Genomic DNA, 20,577 nt, shown 5'->3' on the forward strand with positions numbered 1-20,577 from the left:
ACTTCCATACCTATTCCTTGCTGTGCACCATTTCCACAGCAAACTCCAGTAGCGCACTGATCGCGTAATAATGATACGTGACCTTCCAACACCTCCAACCTGTTGAGCAAGTCACGGATATCTGGACCTGCCGCACAGCCGCAGGCCTGACGTGGGATATTGATTCGATGAGTGAAGACAATTTGATTTTCACCATCAACAGTGTGCTCTATGTGTTGGTCACTGGAGTCAGCTTTGGGTCTCACAATGCCATCAGGAGACTCCAAGTCCACTGAACAGAGAGAGCCAAGAGGAACATTGATGTTGTAGACATGGTTGAAGTTGATAGGTTGTGTTCCAACTGGTAAAGTGATATTTTCTTCTTTTGGCTGCAAAATGTCTCTCTTCTGCCTAATAACTTTCTTGATAAGTCCCTCGTGGGTTTGTTCCACCAGAATAGCTGTCACAAAACAAACTAAAATGTGCCACTTAAGCCCCATTTTGGTGGTTTTTGATCTTCCTATTTAGTGCAGTCAATTTTGTTTACTGATGCTCGACAGAGCAATAAAACGTGAAAGCCTTGGGTTCCTTTTCAGCTTAATTTATCTGTAAGAAATCAAGAAGAAAAATGTGAAAGGGCCCCATTTCTCTTCACAAACTGACATGACATTTCATAAACCTTCTTGCATTTGGAGCAAAAATTAACGATTGCATTTGCAAACATGTTAAAGCAACTAAATTAAGCAAATAAATCAAAAATATTGCCATCTATATATGTTAGATGGCAGGATAATTGATCTAAAATGCTGACTTTGTTATGCAATGGCTATTCATTCATTACTGATGATTATACCACTCTAATCTCAAGCTTGCGGTTTTAAAGTCTTAAATACATTGCAAATACTGAAGCCACAGGTGTGATTGAAATGCATTAACATGTCACAGCAAGGTACAGCTAAGGTAAGTAATGTGACAACCACTGAGAAATTGCTCTTTCCAGTCAGCCCCTGATCTGGTTTGTGTGATGGATGGGTTATAAATTGTGTAATGTTTGACTTAGCTTTTGCTACTTAATTGGCTACCAAACATTTATCAGTTCAGACGAAGAGCAAAGGCTTATCTAAAATAGTCAGGTTGGCATCGAGCAGATGGGAATTTTAAATTAGAGAGGGTGTATGTTCCTCTTCAACACACAAGCAATGGATCTTCAGTGCCACAGCACTGTCACTGACACTGATCATGGCCAATTTCTCAGGATGGGGAAAAGGAAATTGGTGCAGCACTTGTCACAGGCTAAGATCAGCAACGGTGAAAATCTGAAATAAAAAATATTTCTTTTTTCAACCATCTTTGCAAATCAATCAATAACAGATTATTATTTATATGAAAAATTTCTATGTTTTTCGCATAACAAGAGCATCAATGTATCACAATGATATGTACAAATTTTATTTGATGCCAGTTATAAAAGTGCAGTGTAGCTAGGAACCAAATTGAGTGCACATTGAGTTAAAGCAAGTGTGTGTACCAGCTTGAAGACAGCCTCATATCATTGTGGCTTCACATCAGCTGACATATAACTGTGACCATATTATTGCGGGGAACCTTTCGAGCTTCTGTTCTGAAGCAGCAAGTGTTAGGGAGGGAGTAATCTTATTAGCTCTTCACTAACAGTTAAGGGGTATTGAGCATTGGTGGGAAGTCCTTTCCATTTGACGCTAACAGAAATATGAGTTCAGAGTTAGGGTTTCACCTGTTTGTGGAGTGATGCTGCTGTGAAGTGGTAGTCTCACACCTCGAGTTTCACACTGCATACTACAAAATGCTAAGCAAATCTCTTGGACAGCTGGGTGCTTTACAGATGTGAATTTTAATGTTTAGAAAGAGAGATGTAGAGATTTCTCTGACCCTATTCTCTGATCAATTGGAGCTGAAGTTTTTTGGGAGATTATAACTCTACATAGATTAGTAATCAGAAAAGTGGAGAGTTCCATCCCGAAGAGAAAATTTAGGGATATATTTTGCCAGTCCCATGGAGGCTGGTTAGGAGGTGGGACTGGGAGGAAAAGTGGAAAAGTGTGTGTCATGGCGGCTACCCAATGTGTTCCCACTTCCAAGCAATCTTTCCAGAGGCAGAGGTTAACTGCCTGGCAGCATTGGGTAGCCAATTAGGCCCATAATTGAACCAAACCGGGGGGAGAGATGTCGACACTGCCGGGATCTTCCTGACAGAGACGGGAGCCGGCTGAGGCCAGAGCCGATCACTTAACTTGAGGAGGCCTCCTGGTGGTGGGCAGGGGACCATCAATGCCTCCTTTCCATCAACTGAGTATGGATCCACTGGAATGTGATAACCATAGCGATGACAGCAGGTCATCTAATGGAGGGGTTTCCCCTTTAGGCTGATGACCTGATAGTTGTGGCCATGGGGTTTTTAAAAAACTTTTAAACTTGACAATCCTGAAGAGAGTGCCTCCATTTTGAGCTACCCTCATGGTCTCCATCTCTCCCAGTGGGGTTGATGGCCAGAGATCGCTGTGAGCCCTCCCATTAGGCCTCCAACATGATTGATCTACACTCCATCCTTAATCGGACAGGGCTATTGGAGGTGGCTTCTTAAGTGGCCTTCTCTGGGAGGATTGAGAGCAATACCCCACCACAGCCACTTCCGGGTCACCAACCCAGATTTGAGGCCAACATCGGGATCACCACCCAACCAGTAAAAATCCAACCCTTAGAGTTCAACACATACAGGCGCCATCAGATGCAGAAAGGGTCCTGCCTTAGAACCTGAACGGCTTTGGTTTCTGATTGGCCTCATTCCCGTATGAATGGAAGAGGCTGTAAAGTAGATACCAATATCAGATTGCTCCCTGCAATATAGAAAAGGTCTTGGAATGTTCATCAGGGCGCTTTACAAAACGTTGGCCTGGAGTTTCCATGTGAATCCACTGATTTTTTTTTTCTGGTGCAGTTCAATCAGTATTGGTGTAACTGGCATATAACACCATAGAATCTTAGGTGCCTATTGCATACAGTTCAACCTGAGTTTGTTGTGATCTTATACAGTGGTTTTAAAAGCATTGCATTGAGGCGGGCCCAGTCCACTCAAGTTCCAGTAATTGTGTTTATTTATGGGCTTTCATGGAGGCTTCAAAATTTAAGCTGGATCTTTATGGTGCAAGGACACTAATAGGTACATTTTTGAAGGTTTTGAATTACTTCTTTAATTTACTAAGGTACTGACCTCTGTAGCCCAATTTAACCAGAAAATAGTTTTATATATTTTTTTGAAAAGTCTTTTACATTAATTTGAAATTAGGTTTTCATAGGTCCTGGATTTTCACTGTGATTTAAAATGCTTATGCTTTTCTGATAAACCCATTTTTGGCTGGATTAATCTAACTTTACCAAGTTATCACTCCTGAATATATCAAGGAATATTTTTAATTCAATTTTTAAAGAAAACCTTGCATTTAAAAGGCTGTCCAATTGTGTTGGACCATGACAGATTTTGTGTTTGGCAAAATGCAAATGATTCTGGGTGGAAACACAGGGGGAATAAAACACTTTACAAAACTGGCACGATTTTGGGTGCAAGTGACACTGGAATCGCTGATCTGCCTGAAGTGGAAACTCTACCCCATTGTGCCCAAGTTATTGATCTGTTTCATTGCCATGGCCACTTTAAACTGACAGCTGGTTTTCCTGATCTGCAAGGCATCTTGTAAGTTTTAGTTCATTGAGGATATGCAAAGCCTTTTTATCCTCACTGCCTAGTTAGCAGGCGCTTAATACAACAATTGTCTGAAACTATGAGCAACAGTGATCTGTCCCACTTTGAAGGTTTCAGTGGGGAGAATTTAGCAGGGAAATCCTAACTGCAAATACAGTGATTAGATCGCCTTGATACAACTTGATACAAGTCAAGATGAACAATTTTATTCTAAAAACATTTGAACTTTGAAAAAGTTCCAAACTGCAGCATGTTTCATTTTCACACGGTATAACTATTAATGTACAGTAAATGAGTCTGGGAATGTCTCACTGTCTGCAAACTTGGCAGCAGTTGGCTGAGTTTTACATACGGGCAATGGACAAAAGAATTTTAATTCAAAACAGAATTGCTTCCCAATATTACTCAATGTCTAATATTGTAGTTTAGGTGATGCAAGAGCGAAGGAAAATCAATTCCTTAAGCAATTCCTTAAGCCATAAAGCTAATTGCATGTACTGAAAAATGCTTGAATTTAAATACAAAGAATTGTTTCAATTGCACGAATGCTTTGTGCTTGACTTGAATTACAGTGACCCATTGCGGATTCTAACCTGAAGCCTATCTACAGGAATGAAATGGGTTATCTGAAGGCTTCCCCAAATTTCATTCTCCTCAGCTACAGTGACAGCTAATGATACAAAGTCAGGCTCAAACTCTACTTCAGGAGTTAAATGGCCACTGTCCACTTTCCCACAGAGGCCAGAAAATGGATATTTCAAATGATCCAAATACATGCACTGTCCCTAACCTTTTGCCAGCAGCATGTGGGAGGGATGGCTGCATTAGTTCAACCTGGGGTAAACAGACAATCATGTTGTTGTTAAAAGTTAACACATTTGTTGGTTTACATTTTTAAAAATAATATTGTTAACTTTCTGAATTTCTCAGAGGAGAGATGCAGTCCACTTATGGCAGGTTTGTTCTCCTCATGTAGATTTGTTTGTCATGTAGATTTGCCAAGGTATAAGATGAATAGTAGACAAGTATAAGAAGCTAGGTGGCTCGATTGTCTCCATGAGCACAAGTACGAAAAAGTTACAACGAAGGACAAATATAACTAATGCAATTTGTTAAAAAATCGTTCTCCTGTTGAAAAATAAATTAGACAACAAAGTGTCTTCTGCGCAAAGGAGAAGGCTTCAGTCAAACAGCTCATATCTATTACTCAGCCTGGTAAGTTTGATGGTCAGGTGAGGAAAAATATCATTATAATTTAAAATTGTTATTGCATGGAACTCACTGTTTTGCTTTATGATAAATGGGTTATTTGGACCAATATATAAAACACCACAATACCGAAAATGACATTTAAAATATAGATTATGACTTAAATATGTAGCATAACTAAAAGAGTTCCATTTTACAGCACAATAATATATACTTTTTTTTCCATTATACTACTATTGCTGCAGGTTCATTCTTTTGCAATTACTTCATATTTTTATCCTCCCCCGACTCACTATGTTATGCTTGTTGGCTCATGCACCAAATCTATGAATTTTCAATAGGCTAAAATGAGGGGAACAAGAAGGGGCACATCCTTGGGTTAAGTCAGGCTTAGGTTTTCTTCCTTCATTGTCTCAGCCTTAATTCAGTGGTAGCACTCTGACATTCAAGTCAGAGGTTTATGGGCTCTAGTCCACTTCGAAAGGTATGAACACCTTACAGCCTGATACTTCAGGGTAGTACTTGAGTGCTGCATTGAAGTTCCACCTTTCAGATGAAATGTTAAAAAGTGACACCACCTGCCCTCACAAGTGGATGTAAAAGATCCCATGACTCTATTTCAAAGAGCAGATGAGATCTCCCTGATGTCCTGGCCAATATTTATCCCTTATTACCTCGTTGCCATTTGCAGGACCTTGATGTGCAAGTGTTTCACATGTTACAACAGTGGCTACACTTCAAAAGTACTGCACTGGCTGTAAAGCACTTTGAGAAGTCCTGAGGCTGTGGAAGGTGCTGCAATAATGGAAGACCTTTCTTTTCTTTCTGTAATGTTTCAATCTCACTTGGCACCACGTCCTGATAATATTCTTCAATTTGGAATTTACCATGGCCAGGTTAATGACAGGGTGTGCAGACCGTGTGATAAGTAGAGTCAATTAAAACTCTCATGACACTTCTCTAGGTAGAAACTTCTAACTTTTGAAGCCATTTAGAAATTCAGAAAATGCACTGAGCCCTCATGTAGATTTACCAGTTGCCAAAATACAAGATGAATAGTAGACACGCCTAAGAAACTAGATCACCAGATTGTCTCCATGAGCACAAGTACTAAAGTTACAATAAAGGGCAAACATAACTATAATAATTTAAAAAAATGATCTTACAAGAGACTCACAGTATTGATACGCTGTACAGATACTGCTGTCATAAAATGTAGGAACAGCGAATAACTTTATTAATTGCATAACAATTCTGTGTTACTGTATACATCTATTTATCTGTACATTGATTACCATTGGCAGATCTTAGGTTGTAAAATAGCATAAGTTCAAAATATTTAGAGGTATTCTAGAAATGGAAGTAGTAAATTGGAATTTCATCACAGTCAGAGGATTAATCAAAGCTAAACTAAATCAAATACACACGAAGCTTAAAACTCCTCTTTTCATTTACATAATATTCAAGCTAATTCTAAATACTGAATTAACGTATGTTATCATCAAGATTAATTTTTAACCTCAGATCTCAACTCATGGCAAAGCTCTATGCATTCCTCCCATCAACAGTACAGTCTAAATGCCAAATGTTAAAACATGCTGATAATAGTAGTAAAATAGATTGTTGCAGAATTGGCAAATTAATCCACTGCAGAATTTCACAGCTGGGCAAGATTAAGTGACAAGATGGTCAAGAGAACTCACACTAAATAATTAACAAGTAGCCTTTTAATACAAAGAATGTGCCCTTTCAGAACATAACAAGAAAGTGGTGCACAATACTAACAAACTAAATTGCCGTGCATGATGGTTTTTGATGATTTTTAATTAGGATCTTGATCTTGACTTTATTATAGAGGAAAAATAAACCTTTTTTTCATTTAACAGTGCTGGAGAGTAGGATTGAGTAATAATAACCCATTTTGGACATATAACATGTTTGACATGAAAAGAAATTGCCGATTTTTGTGATCTGGATTGCCAGTTAATGGGCAAAATAGATCTGAATCCCTTCAAATCAACTGCGCATCAACCATCTTAGTGGAAGAGGAAAACAGAAGCCAGTATTTTCTATAATATAGATAGAAACTGAAAGCCAAAAATGACAGTGCCACCTTTTACAGCATATTATTTTCCATCCATGGGGCTTCAGATAATACCAGCAGTGATTTCAAAGGCATTGACAGCTATCTTTGTTGTATTTAGGTAGATCAAATGTGAAAGTTGCCAAATATATAAGAGATTAAGGAATCTCTGAGTAAAATGATTTATCTCAGGGATTTATATCACAATTGTGTTAATTCTGACACTTGTCATTATTTAGCATGAAGACTTGAGACCAAATATCTCCTTTAGCAACTGACAAATTCCTAACCCCACCTCTATACCACTGTGTTCCTTACAACCCTACCTATATTGTGTGTGATGCCCATCTTTCTCCACCCTCTGTCTTCTTTTACCTCAATTATAACTTAGAAACAATTTATCTTCTAAGTCACATACCATCTACACCTGGACTAATGATGGGCTAATGTCCTGGAATTCAAAGGGAAAGTTCTGGAACAACCATCGTCTAAGGCATTGAAACAAATCAAGGATATGGTGACCCATCACCCTCTCAGGCAAATAGGGTTGGACCGTACATGCAGCCCTGTCAGTGTCATTCATTTTGAGAACACAGAATGAATTACACGGTGCAATTGTTGATTATGTAGGTATGATGAAAGTACCACTGCCTGATAAATATATTGGGTTTACATATTTTTACCATTGCAGCTGTTTTCTAATATATAACATTTCTCATTCTCAAGCTTTTATATGTTACTTTATTTATATCTACTCTGGGTTATTTTAGTGAAAGGATGAAAACAGATGCTGAATAGGTGCTGTGCTAAGAAGGCATACCTGTTTGAAAGTACAATTTTGGTTTTAATTGCTGGTTACCACAATTTGAACCTGCTTGGGTGTACCAAAACAGATGCCTGCAGGTTTAGCACTCAAAGGCTGATTGGACACAATATTCATGGAGTGGTATATGTGGAATTCATGTACTCACTTCTGTTGAAGGTGTGGAGCATGCTGACTGACACACAGTGGTACATTACAGGATGGCTCAGGATTCGAATGAGAAGGTGAATGACACTGAAGGTCCTGGTGGAAGAGATTCAAAGGAGGAGGGATGTTCTGTACCCGTAGGAGGAAAGACCTTGACCTCCTGCACCTCTTGTGTGAAGCAGCAGCTGCTCTGCCTGGCCTCACATCTTCCTCCTGCAGATCAAGGGGAGCCCTTAGCAAAATGCCAAGGACCAAGCACTGCCTTTCTCCTGGTGACTCCTAAAAGGTGTCCAATGATAGAATGGCACAGCACTTACTCAGAGGTCCTCAGAGGATTTCCAGAATAAATGTTGATAAGAATGTTGGTGCAGACTTGACAAACTGTTCCAGAAAATTTCCCAATGTGCTTCAAAAGTCCCCTTAAAACCTCCAGCAGGAACCTAACAGTAAAAAGTAATTTACCTCAAAGTACCTTTTAAAACCCTCTGCAAAAAACAATTTACTCCCACGCAGCTGGTCGCTGTTAGGAGAAACTGTTAGATTAGGTGCTAGCCATCAAAGTGCCATTCAACATCATTAATGATTGCTAGCAAGCATTTTAAGTGATAATCAGTTGCTTAAAGATCCTCCAAGCTGCCGTGCTTAGTGTAAGCTTCAACTCCTTGCATTAAACGCAGGCTAAATCAGTGTTTCAGCCTAAGGCTCCAGTTTGGCCATCTCGGAGGCTTTTCAGTGCCTAGAATATCTAGGGCAAATCCCCCGTCTACCTCACATTTTAATTTAATCGTATGTGCAAGTTACAATGTGCAACTTTCAAAATTTCATAGATTTCTAACTGCTGACTTGAGGCTAAAGGGACTTTCTCCATTTTGGTTTTCTTAGCAATCTGCCAGACCTCACACCCTGAACTCCAACAGAGAAATCATACAGTTATTTCAGGAAACCTTTACTGTGGCTGCCAATGCTGGTCTTTAGCCAGGCACCAGGAGGCACTCAAATATGTGATGGAGAAGTCTTTGCCAACTTCTACTGTATTATTGACCAGGTGTCTTTCCTTCATGATGATCTCTTTAATTTATTGTTAAGCCATTGAAGAAAGTCATGAGATTCATGAGGTAAAATTGGACATTAACCATATTAGCACCCAGCTCATCAACATGATTTTATGACATTCCTTTGTCTGGCATTTTAGAAAAGGCATCAAATTGCTAAAATAACAGGGTTAATGCCTTTGTTAAAATAGCAGACAAAAGGGTTTCATCCGAATGTGCTAATGAGTTCATATGGTAATGACATACAATAATCGAAGGGACCGAATGTTTGGAAACTAAATTTGCCAATGATAACAAGATAGGTAGGAAAGTAAGTTGTCAAGAGGAAGTAGAGTCTGCAAAGAGATGTAGATAGGTTGAGTGGACAAAAAATTGGCAGATGGAGTAGAATGTGGGAAAATGTGAACTTGTCCACAATGGCAGGTAGAATAGCAAAGCATTTAAATGGAGAGAGATAGCAAAATTCAGTGGTACAGAGGGATCTGGGTGTCCTGGTGCATGAATCACAAAAAGTTAGTATACAGGTACAGCAAGTGATTAGGAAGGCAAATGTAATATTGGCATTTATTCCAAGGGGAATGGAATATAAAAGTAGGGAAGTTTTACTGCAGCTGTACAGGGCCTTGCTGTACAGTTTCGGTCTCATTTGAATAAGATATTAGATGTTAGAAGCAGTTCAGAAAAGGTTTACTTGTCTCATTCCTGGGATGAAGGATGTCTCTTATGAAGAAAGGTTGAACAGGTTGGACCTATACCCATTGGAGTTTAGAAGAATGAGAGCTGATCTTATTGAAACATATTCCTGAGGGAACTTGATAAGGTAGACACCAGGAGGATAATTCTACTTGTGGGGGAGATTAGATCTAAGGGACACAGTTTAAGAATAAGAGGTTTCCTTTTTAAGACAGAGATGAGGGATTTTTTTATCTCTCAGAGGGTCATTAATGTGTGGAATTCTCAGAGAGCAGTGGAGGCTGAGTCATTGAATTTATTCAAGGTTGAGTTAAACAGATGTTTGATAAACAGGGGAGTCAAGGGAGACAGGAAAGTGGAGTTGAGACTACAACCAGATCAGCCATGATCTTATTGAATGCCGGAGCAGGCTCAAAGGGCCAAGTGGCCTACTCTTGCTCCTAGATCCTATGTTCCTATGTTGTTCCCATTATTGCACAAAAGCAAATCATGGGTGTTACAAAGTTACTTGGGTAATGAAGAGAATTTTCAAGTTCGCCACCAGGCCAGTAACTTGCCTGTGCAGATCACTTGACCTTGGTGGAAATCGCCTGACTGTCAATCATATTATTGTAATGAAACAGAAACCGGGTGGATTCCAATGCTGACATGTTATATGCCCTACCACCTTACCACCAAGCAGCATGGTTCGAAATAAAGCCCAATGCTTCAAATTCACTCCACTTCTAAACAATACCTGAGCAAATTATAGATTACATTAAAGTCAAGAGCAATTCTCATTAGTATGTTTAACTGTAGAAAGGGTCTTGTAGAAAATTAGGCCAACAGAATGTATTACAAACATTAAAATAATCTTAAAATGTTGTAACCCTGTCTAAAAAGAAATTGTCTTCGTGTCATAATCCTGGTCTACCATAGTAACCTTTTGATAAAGCCCGTCTTTCTGTTCCATGAGGCAATGCTACATAGAGAGGAAAATGATCCTAGAATTATTTTGCACAAAGGCCCTTCAGCCCATCTTGTTGATACCATCTCTTTGATGGAACTATCCAATTAGTTTTTATCCAAACCACTGTTTTCCCCTGTAGCCCTGCAAATTTCTCCTCTTCAAATGTAGGTCCAATTCTCTTTTGAAAATTACATTGAATCTGCTTCCACTATCCTTCCAGGTAATGCATTCCAGCTCATAAAAACAAACAAAAAAAATCTTCTTCTTTTCCCTGCTGGACCTTTTGCCACAATTAGGATCACAGATAAAAATCGCAAAGCAGAAATGGTCAAAGTCAAATAGCAAAGCTGACTAAAGGTAAATCACTATAGACAGCATCATAATCAAAAAAATCAAAAAATGTAGACAGCATCATGATTCAAAAAATTGGATACACTTAATTTAGAAAACTTGTCGAACTTTGTTCTAGTTGCTTATGATGTCACCTGAGCTTTGATCCTCAGTCTTGCGAATATGCTTTGATTCTTATTTAAAACTAGCAACTTGTCTTGTGATATTGCCCACAGTTAATCCACAAATGTAATTTTCTTTATGTTGAAGCTTGTGTCAGAATTAGGCTTTAGAAACTGGCTTCAGAGTGCCACCTAGTGCTTCAAGTCTGCTATTACATTGTGACAGTTGACAGCAGAATTTAACATAGCAATTTACAATGATAAATGTTGACACAATTGTATGAACAAAACTTGTGACGAAAGAAAATAAGATTTGACCACAGGAATAACACACCTTGATTTATAAATTAATAGAATTGTAAATGTCAAATACAAATGTTTTTAATGGGTACAAGAATTATTGAGAAAGATTAAACTAGGGCACTTGGTTACTGTTTAGCATTGCATTTCTTCTATGCATAAATTATACCATCTGTTGTCTAACAGGATGCATTAGTTACCTATGGTACTTATATAATCAGCAGTTTCTCATTTTGTTCCATCTTACTTTGAAAAATACTCATTAATTGTAAAAAGAATTTTCACTTCCAGGGAGGACATTTATTTTTCTCCCCTACAGAGACCCATTTAGCATATCAGCCTCTGAGTTATTACTGAAAAGAATTCTTGCCTGAGGTGAGAAATGGTAGGCAGTGGGATCTCTGTGCTGGTCAAGGTGACCAAAATGGCCAAAGTTATTTGTCTCAATCCATCACTAATTAAGTTAGCCATTAGGTTGATAGCAGGCTACTTTGTGTGTACATTCCATCAGGGAATATGATCAGCATTCTACCAATTCCCATAAGGTTGAACTTCAATCTGATTAACTAAAGCTTATTAAAGCATAGATTTTGAACCCAGAGCAGGAAAATGTATAATTTAAGTTCAAGAACTGGAACGAAAAACTGCCTATGTATCTCAAGTGCTTTATAAAGATAAAATATGGTTCACTGGAGGATTGTGTTCTATCATTTTATTTCTACAAATGAGATAGCTATTAAAACCTAGTTTTGTGATGCACTTTGAATTTAATATGGGGCTGCATTTTGGTCAGGGAGCGGGAGAAGCAGGACCCGGGTTTGTTTTTGGATTCAGAAACTCGACTCCAGGGGGGGAAGCAGATTAAAGTTAATATTTTCACATGGATGAGCCCTTCATTGGCATGAGGATTCCAGGGATAAAGAACTGTAGCTATGAGGATAGATTGGAGAGATTGGGACTCTTTTCCTTGGAGAAAAGAAAGCTGAGAGGAAACTTGATAGAGGTATTCAAGATCCTGAGGGATATGGATAGGGTAAATAGTGAGAAACTGTTCCCACTCAAGAGAGCATCAAGAACTAGAGGGCACAGATTCAAAATAATTGGCAAAAGGAGTAAATGTGATGTGAGGAAAAGTTTTTTCACCCAGAGGCTGGTTGGAATCTGGAACAAATTTCCTGAAAGGGTGGTGGTGGTGGTGGTGGAAAGGGTTCGATCGAGGTATTCAAAAGGGAATTGGATTGCCACCTGAAAAGAAATAATGTGCAAGATAAGGCAGGGGAGTGGGACTAGGTGGAATGCTCTTGCAGAGATCCAGTGCAGGCTCGATGGGCCGAATGGCCTCCTTCTGCACTGTAAAGATTCTGTGATTCTATGGGATGACTTTCCTGGCAATTAAGGGCAGTGGGAAGGCGTACAAAGCTGTAGGGCAAACAGAAACCTTCCAGTTTCAGCGGAGCACCTGGCTGCAAGTAAAAGACAGGTAACTGGGAGGATGCCTCCACAAGGAGTATCCCTCTCAACCAGTTTTAAAAAAAGAATAGCGTGAAAAGAAGCCAGGGCAACACTTGGTGGGATGTGATACCCCTCTATAGGGTAGTCTATGGCAGTACGCCCACCCAGGCAGGCAGGGAGGCCCTCAGGGCCTGCTGCTGGGTGCCTGCTGCCAGAAGTTATAAAAAAAAAAATTATTCATGGGATGTGGGCGTCACTGGTGAGCCCAGCATTTATTGCCCATCCTTAATTGCCTTGAGAAGCTGGTAGTGAGCTGCCCCTCATTGCATCAGGAAAGTGAGAAGTGGTGGTGGTAATGTCACTGGACTAGCAATCCATAATGGTTCGAATCCCACCAAGGCAGCTGATGGAATTTAAATTCAATTAATAAATTTGGAATTTAAAAAAAAGCTAGTCTCAGTAATAATGACTATGACACCATTGTCAATTGTCATAAAAACCCATCTAGTTCACTAATGCCCTTTAGGGAAGGAAATCTGCCGTCCTAACCTGGTTTGGCCTACATGTGATTCCAGAACCACAGCAATGAGGTTGACTCTTAACTGCCAAAGCTAAAGCACAGGGCTACTTGCATGCCAAACAGCAGAAGCAGCAGGTGAGAGTGGCTGCCCTCGACATCAGGACAGCATTTGACCGAGTGTGGCATCCAGGAGCCCTGGCAAACCTGGAGTCAATTGGAATCGGGGGAAAACTCCCCACTGGCTGGAGTCATACCTAGCACAAAGGAAGATGGTTGTGGTTGTTGGAGGTCAATCATCTCAGTCCCAGGACATCACTGCAGGAGTCCCTCAGGGTAGTGTCCTCGGCCCATCCATCTTCAACTGCTTCATCAATGACCTTCCCTCCATCATAAGGTCAGAAGTGGGGATGTTCCCTGATGATTACACAATGTTCAGCACCATTTGCGACTCCTCAGATACTGAAGCAGTTCGTGCCCATATGAAACAAGACCTGGACAACATTCAGGCTTGGGCTGGTAAGTGGCAAGTAACATTCACACCACACAAGCGCAAAACTATGGGCATCTTCAACAAGAGAGAATCTAACCATCACTGAATCCCCCACTATCAACATACTGGGGGTTTCCTTTGACCAGACACAGAACTGGACCAGCCATATAAAAACTATGGCTTCAAAAGTAGGTCAGATGCTTGGAATTCTGCAACAAGTAATTCACCTCCTGACTCGCCAATGCCTGTCCACCATCTACAAGGCACAAATTAGTAGTGTGATGAAATGCTTGGATAAGTGCAGTCAAAAAGCTCAATATTATCCAGGACAAAGCAGCCTACTTCATTGGCACCCCATCTGCCACCTTCAACATTCACTCCCTCCACCACCATCTACAAGATACATTGCAGCAGCTCACCAAGGCTCCTTCAGCAGCACCTTCCAAGCCTGCGATCTCTATCACCTAGAAGGTCAAGGGCAGCAGATGCATGGGAACATCACCACCTGCAAGTTCCGCTTTAAGCCACAGACCATCCTAACTTGGGACCATATCGCTGTTCCTTCGCTGTCCCTCAGTCAAAATCCTGGAACTCCCTCCCTAACAGCATTGTGGGTCTACCTACAGCACACGGACTGTGGCTAACCATCACCTTCTCAAGGGCAATTAGGGCTGGGAAATAAATGCTGGTCTAGCCAGTGATGCCCACATCCCATGAAAGAATAAATAAAAGAAACTGGAGGCCACCTGAAAAATCATAGCTAGCTTCCTAAAGACATCTTTAACAAGGCTCTTAGTGAGCCTAATTGCCTGCTTGCCTCAGGAGCCTTCCCAGGCCCCGAACCTGTCCCTTCAGAATGTCTGGCACTGGGATATATCCGGTAACTCTCAGGCGCCTGGTGCTGGTATTTTCAGGGCCCCACTCGCCTATGTTCCTACCTTTGGGGAGGCACCTGAAAATTCAGCCATGGTTTCAAATGATAAATAATGCACAAAGCTTTAAGCCTTAATTGCCCCGCCAGCATGAAATCACGGTGCACTGTCGATCAGGCCCGCCCCCGCCGATCCTGCATGCCAATGGCAAAATTCTGCCCTCTGTTGGCATTGGCATGACTAAGGTCAGTAATACACAAGGAACCAAAGAGATGATCTTATGATCTCACATTCTGTGCCACTTTATTGTTCTGTTCCACTACGGCATCCGTTAAATATACATTATAAAAAGAGATGAAAATACCATAACGTTTTGTACCTTGTGAAGCTCCAGCCACATTATTATCTGACCTGTTGCACCTGGATAGAAGTCATAAAGGTGCAGATCTCAGTCGAGGAAAGTTCAACTCATAATGAACCAAAGTAAACATGACCACCTGACAATGGGGGAAAAAATTATCACACAGACCTCCATGAAGAATTTGACTCTTTGATTCATTCCCTGGAAAGTATCATTGGCTACACCTGACAAATGAACCATGAGCTGGACATGTAATCGGATGTTATGCAGGTGGCTGCATGAAGAGGGGTGAACTAAAAAGAAGGCTAAAGCATTCAAAACTAATAAAAAGGTCCTGAACAATGCGTCTTCTAAGCAAGTCTTACTGTGTGGCGGTCTCTAAGTACTGTGACTCTGCTGACTGTAATTTTTACATTGGAAACCAGATGTTACTAGACTCTTCCAATGCTTCCGAGCAAGCTATATGTACAAATTAGCCAGCGGAAATACTTAGCCATAAAATCCCAGACACAGAATGTGATGTGCCATGTGGTGTTTATTCTCACAGTAACCTTTGTTGTGCTGAATAAGTGTTCTATTGTCCACAGTAAATAGGATTGTTTCTCTAGTATGTTTTTTCATATTTTTATTTGCTCGTTCCTTTAATTATGTTTTCCTTGGGGCACAGACCCACTTCTAGTCATGAGAACAGGCAGGCAATCTCATCCTTGAGCTCGACTATTGGCAATTTTCTGGCTGGTTAATTACTTGGAGGTGGGTGAGAGTAGCTCAACAAGATCTCAGTATGAAATTTTCCTTCTCAATATTTCAGAGATGAGAATTAGAAGTTCAACCCAGAATTTCTCTATTGCATTAGATTGTACATTTCTCATCCCTCAGCACATAGCAGCACACACCTAAACCGTTTGCCTGTTCATGTCAGTTAAAAAGAAATAAGTGATCAGAAAAGGATTAAAGCTAATATGGCACATTTGTCAGTCTTTATATTTGCCAAATGATTTCATGCAATTTATTTTCATTAAGATATTGATGAAGGCTCTCATCTGGATTGTTAGTCGATTTCTGTTTTGCAGGTACAGATCACAGGGAGGTATGTGAAAGGTCATGATTCTGGGCTGTACTTTCCCCCAGTGCTGTTGCTGGGACCCGAACCCATCCCTGGGGAAAACGGTCACTGTTTGGGATTTTCACAAAGGCACCAGGTTCCCCGCCCAATTAAAGGCGGTAGGTGAGCACTCGAAGCTGCAAGGCCAATCACAGGCCTTCCAGCTTGAGGGAAGCAGTAGCAGCCTGCAAGAGAGGGTAAGTAACTGAGAGGGTGCTTCATCATGGAGTTGCCATCTCACCAACATTTTAAATTTCTAAATAAAAGAAAACCGAAACCAGGCCACCAATGTGGCTGGATAGGGAGGGAAAGTCCCTCTACAGGGTAATCTTTAGCTGCACCTCCACCCAAGCAGGGTAGGAGGATCTGTAGGTCTGCCTGGTGTGCTGGCACCCCCAGACTGCTACTGGGTGCTCACTTCCTGGCTGTTAAACTGCCCCTCTAACCCCCACCCCCAAATGGGTCTATAAACTGGAGGCTGACTGGAAAGTCCCATTCAGCATCCCTTGAGTGTGCTTAACAAGGCTCTTAATGAGTCTAATTGGTTGTCTGCCTCATGGGGATGGTTAGTCTTGCTGGCCTCGAACCCACTTTGACAAAAATAACCAGTGCCAGGAGCAGGGTGGGAAACTGGCACGCTGGTGGTTCCCGTATTTTTGGGCTGCATCCCTTTCCCTCCCTTGGTTGGGTCTGAAAATTCACCCCGCTTCCACCAGGCTTTGCTCCCTACCACTATATGGCCACGTCAGGAACTCAGAGTAGAATTGTGGACCTATGGTGCCCCATCCCATGACACTGTTCATCAGTTCTTCAATACATAGAGCAAATTCTTCATATTTATGTTAATTTTTTTTAATTATTCATTCACGGGATGTGGGCTTCACTGGCTGGGCCAGCATTTATTGCCCATCCCTAGTTGCCCTTGAGAAGATGGTGCTGAGCTGCCTTCTTGAACTGCTGCAGTCCATGTGGTGTAGGTACAGCCACAGTGCTGTTAGGAAGGGAGTTCCAGGATTTTGACCTGGATAGAGGGGAAAAAATAATTGAGCCTTCAAGATGTTTCATTTATTTAGTAAGCCTATATTTAAAGCTGAACATGAGTGGGGCTCTTCACCAATGTACAATTCCAGCATCGGGGCCCTTGTCTGCCAAGAATATATGTCAAGAAACTGCAGGTGTCCTTCCCATGGCTCAGTCATTTTGATGGGAAGGAGATCATGAGGAGCCTTTGAGTGCCAATGAAACCAAGGTGCATACTCTTGCCAGGCAAAGCTCCAATTCAAAACCAAGCAAAATTGCACTTGACAGCATCAGGTTACAACCAAATGCAAACAACATCATGAAGTCACTGAGGTGGGTAAGAAATATCTTACAGAGCCTTGACAGAGAAAAAAATACAGCGATGTTTGATATAATTAGACAGGTAGAATTAACCAGCAGCATGTGAGCATTTTGACTATATTTGAGGACTTTTGACTATTTTGTCCTGGAAGGAAGTTGGTATAATTTTTATTAAAGTGTTATTGTTAAATTAAATTTAGCTCACATGGGCTTAAGTCCAGAGCTGGGAAATGAATTAGAATTCTGATACAGCATCAATCCAGATTTCTTGAGAGTGGAGATTTGTATTTTTTAGATTCATTCACAGGATGTGGGCTTCGCTAGCTGGGCCAGCTTTTATTGCCCATCCTTAGTTGCCCTTGAGAAGGTGACGGTGAGCTGCCTTCTTGAACCGCTGCAGTCCATATGGTGTAGGTACATCCACAGTGCTGTTAGGAAGGGAGTTCCATGATTTTGACCAGCGACAGTGAAGAAATGGCGATATATTTCCAAGTCAGGATGGTGAGTGACTTGAAGGGGAATTCCCAGGGGATGGTGTTCCCATCTATCTGCTGCCCTTGTCCTTGTTAAAAACATCTCAGTAAAATCGACACGCAGGATGTTGGAATGGGTCTATTTGTTTGCACTCGGCAAGGGTTAATTCCTAGAGACCCCTCATCCAGGAGAACAACAGTCAGATTGATTTTTGGATCAACTGGACAATCCCTTGGCATACTGAGCTGGGAGAGGGTTAAAGATTAACAGCTTAGTTTCTCATCCATCTAAGACTTAAGGAAACAATGAAGCATGTAGGCAAGGCCAGTCTGCAAGATCTGATAAAGAAATCAGACCTAAAGAGAGAAGTGTTTCCTTAGATTCAAGTTAGATGTGTTGCATAGAATCTGTTAGTCAGAAGATTGCATTGATTCTGTGAAGAGGGACAGTGTGGCATTCTCGTTATTTTGTATTGTGTGAAATGTTATGAAAATAAATTGATGTAAAGTGACATTTATCACAAAATGTTACTCTGCTTATTCACTTATAGCTTATAAACTAAATTAGCCATCATTTTACTACAGTGGCTGTCTTTGGAGAAGCACATACAGAAACGTGTTAGATCACGATATTTAGTTCATTTTGCAAGGAGTTTCAGTGATGCGTGATCTACTGTTGGGCATGAATGATGTCAGTGAATATATTTAATAAAGGCTTGAAATTTGTCAAGTAAACTTTTGATAAGTTGGAAACCTGACAAATCTTATATTTTTACACAGTAATTTTCCATGTGATTTTGACTTTATTTTAATGAACAGAACTTATCTGTGCCACTCTTACATAATTTATATGATGTTAGGTAATTTATTCTACACTGCAATGGGTATATCTTTTACCATTTTGATGAGGATTGTCTTCTTAGTAAAATGCCTAAAAAATTCCAATTTGAACATATTACTAACAGACTCTGTCATCTAAAAACATAATCACATCCATCTGATTCCATAAACAATTAAATACATAAAACTATGGGAAGTCTTTATCGATAAACACGACATATTTGCTTTGAAAACACTTGTAAAAGCTCTTGATTTCTAGGCCTGAATTTTCCCGTTGGCGGGCGCGCATGATTGGTGGGGCAGGGAGCGGTTGGGAAACAGGTCCTGACTGCGACCGGCCCACGACTGCAACTTCACACTGGCTGGCCAATTAAGGCCCGCCCAGCGTGAAATGGGTCTTCCCAATGGATGGGTGGGGGGTGGGGGCCTGTTGGACACTGGGTCCAATGGCGACAAGGCGGGCAGTTTAAAATTGGCAGAGGCAGCTCCCTGAAGGCTGCCAGGGGTGAATCATTCTGCGGTCTGGAGACTGGAGCTGTGGCACCCGGAGACGTCAGGCAGGAGGGTAGGTCGGGGGGTTACTCGGCCCGCCCCCCCACCCTGTTTTTTGGATGAGTGCCTCGCGGTCCTTGTGGAAGAAATGGGTGTCAGGTAGGACACCCTTGTTCCCAGGGATGGAGGAGGAGGCCGCCGCATCAGACCAAAAAACCTTGGGGGGAGGTGTCAGCTGAGGTCAGCAGCCACAGCATCATGAGGTGCACATGAGTTCAGTGCTGCAAAAAGTTCAATGACCTGCTGTGCTCGGCAAGGGTAAGTACTGTGTTGGCATGGATCAGTGTGGAGAAGTGTTAGGGGCTGGCTGCCCCCCCAATGGAGCTCAGGGGTGTTAGAGTCTGAGTGCCAACTGTCAACGACACAGAAGCTGGCCAAGGGGCTGAGCCCTGGCTGCTTGGCCTGAGTGCCCTGCGAGATGTTCCTCAGGTGGGGCTGACTAGGCTGCAATGCCACAGCAGATAGAGTGTGGTCTAATCTGCCCTTTCAGGAGAAGAGGAGCCATAACAACATAAAGAGGTCAAGGACAGGTGGAGGCCGCCAAACCTCCTAATCATGATGAGGTTTGAAATGGATGCTTTGGAGATGGAGAGCCGCCACCCACCTCGGTCAGCCGGTCATGGAGAGGCAGGGTCTGTGATGAAGATAAGAGTGCAGTGCACAGACGTGAGAGTGTTGGATTGTGCAAACATTCTTGTATAGTCTCATTATTAATGGGAGACTTAAAACTGGAATCACCATTAATCATTGAAAGACGATAGCGTCATGTTGCAGATCTCCATGGTCTCACCAGGGTGCCCGGCATGCACAGTGACAGTGTGATGACTTAAACTACTGACATGTTGTTGTTCTCCCTTAGATTCGCCAGCACGCACTCAATCACAGGACCCCGAAAATCCACTCCTGACACCAAAGGACCGCCGGGCTTCAGATGCACCTATGTCACACCCACTCCCTGAACCAGGCACCAGCGCAGATACCAGCACCTAGGTGGGCGTTAAATCGGTGGCTAGAAGGTCGGTGCACAGCAGTGAGGGCACTTTACACTCGCTTGAGGAACAGGCGGAGGCAGAGAGTGCCTAGGGTGCCGGCAGTCGGAGGACTGCTGGAGACCAGGACAATGCTGAGCCAAAGGCTGATGATGATCC

General features: G+C 41.6%; 1 protein-coding gene across 3 annotated transcripts in view; it reads right to left on the reverse strand.

Moving 5' to 3' along the window:
• The window catches only part of tncb (tenascin Cb), a 147,688-nt gene that overhangs the window by 104,248 nt on the left and 22,863 nt on the right, over positions 1 to 20,577 (reverse strand). For all 3 annotated transcript variants that reach the window (XM_078550326.1, XM_078550325.1, XM_078550324.1), the window contains exon 2: positions 11 to 585. In XM_078550326.1, coding sequence (XP_078406452.1) covers positions 11 to 479 — 469 coding nt within the window. In that variant the 5' untranslated portion in view covers positions 480 to 585. The remainder of the gene's footprint in view (positions 1 to 10; positions 586 to 20,577) is intronic.

Source organism: Cetorhinus maximus, chromosome 10 (genome assembly GCF_964194155.1).
Source record: "Cetorhinus maximus chromosome 10, sCetMax3.hap1.1, whole genome shotgun sequence".
NCBI lineage: Eukaryota > Metazoa > Chordata > Chondrichthyes > Lamniformes > Cetorhinidae > Cetorhinus > Cetorhinus maximus.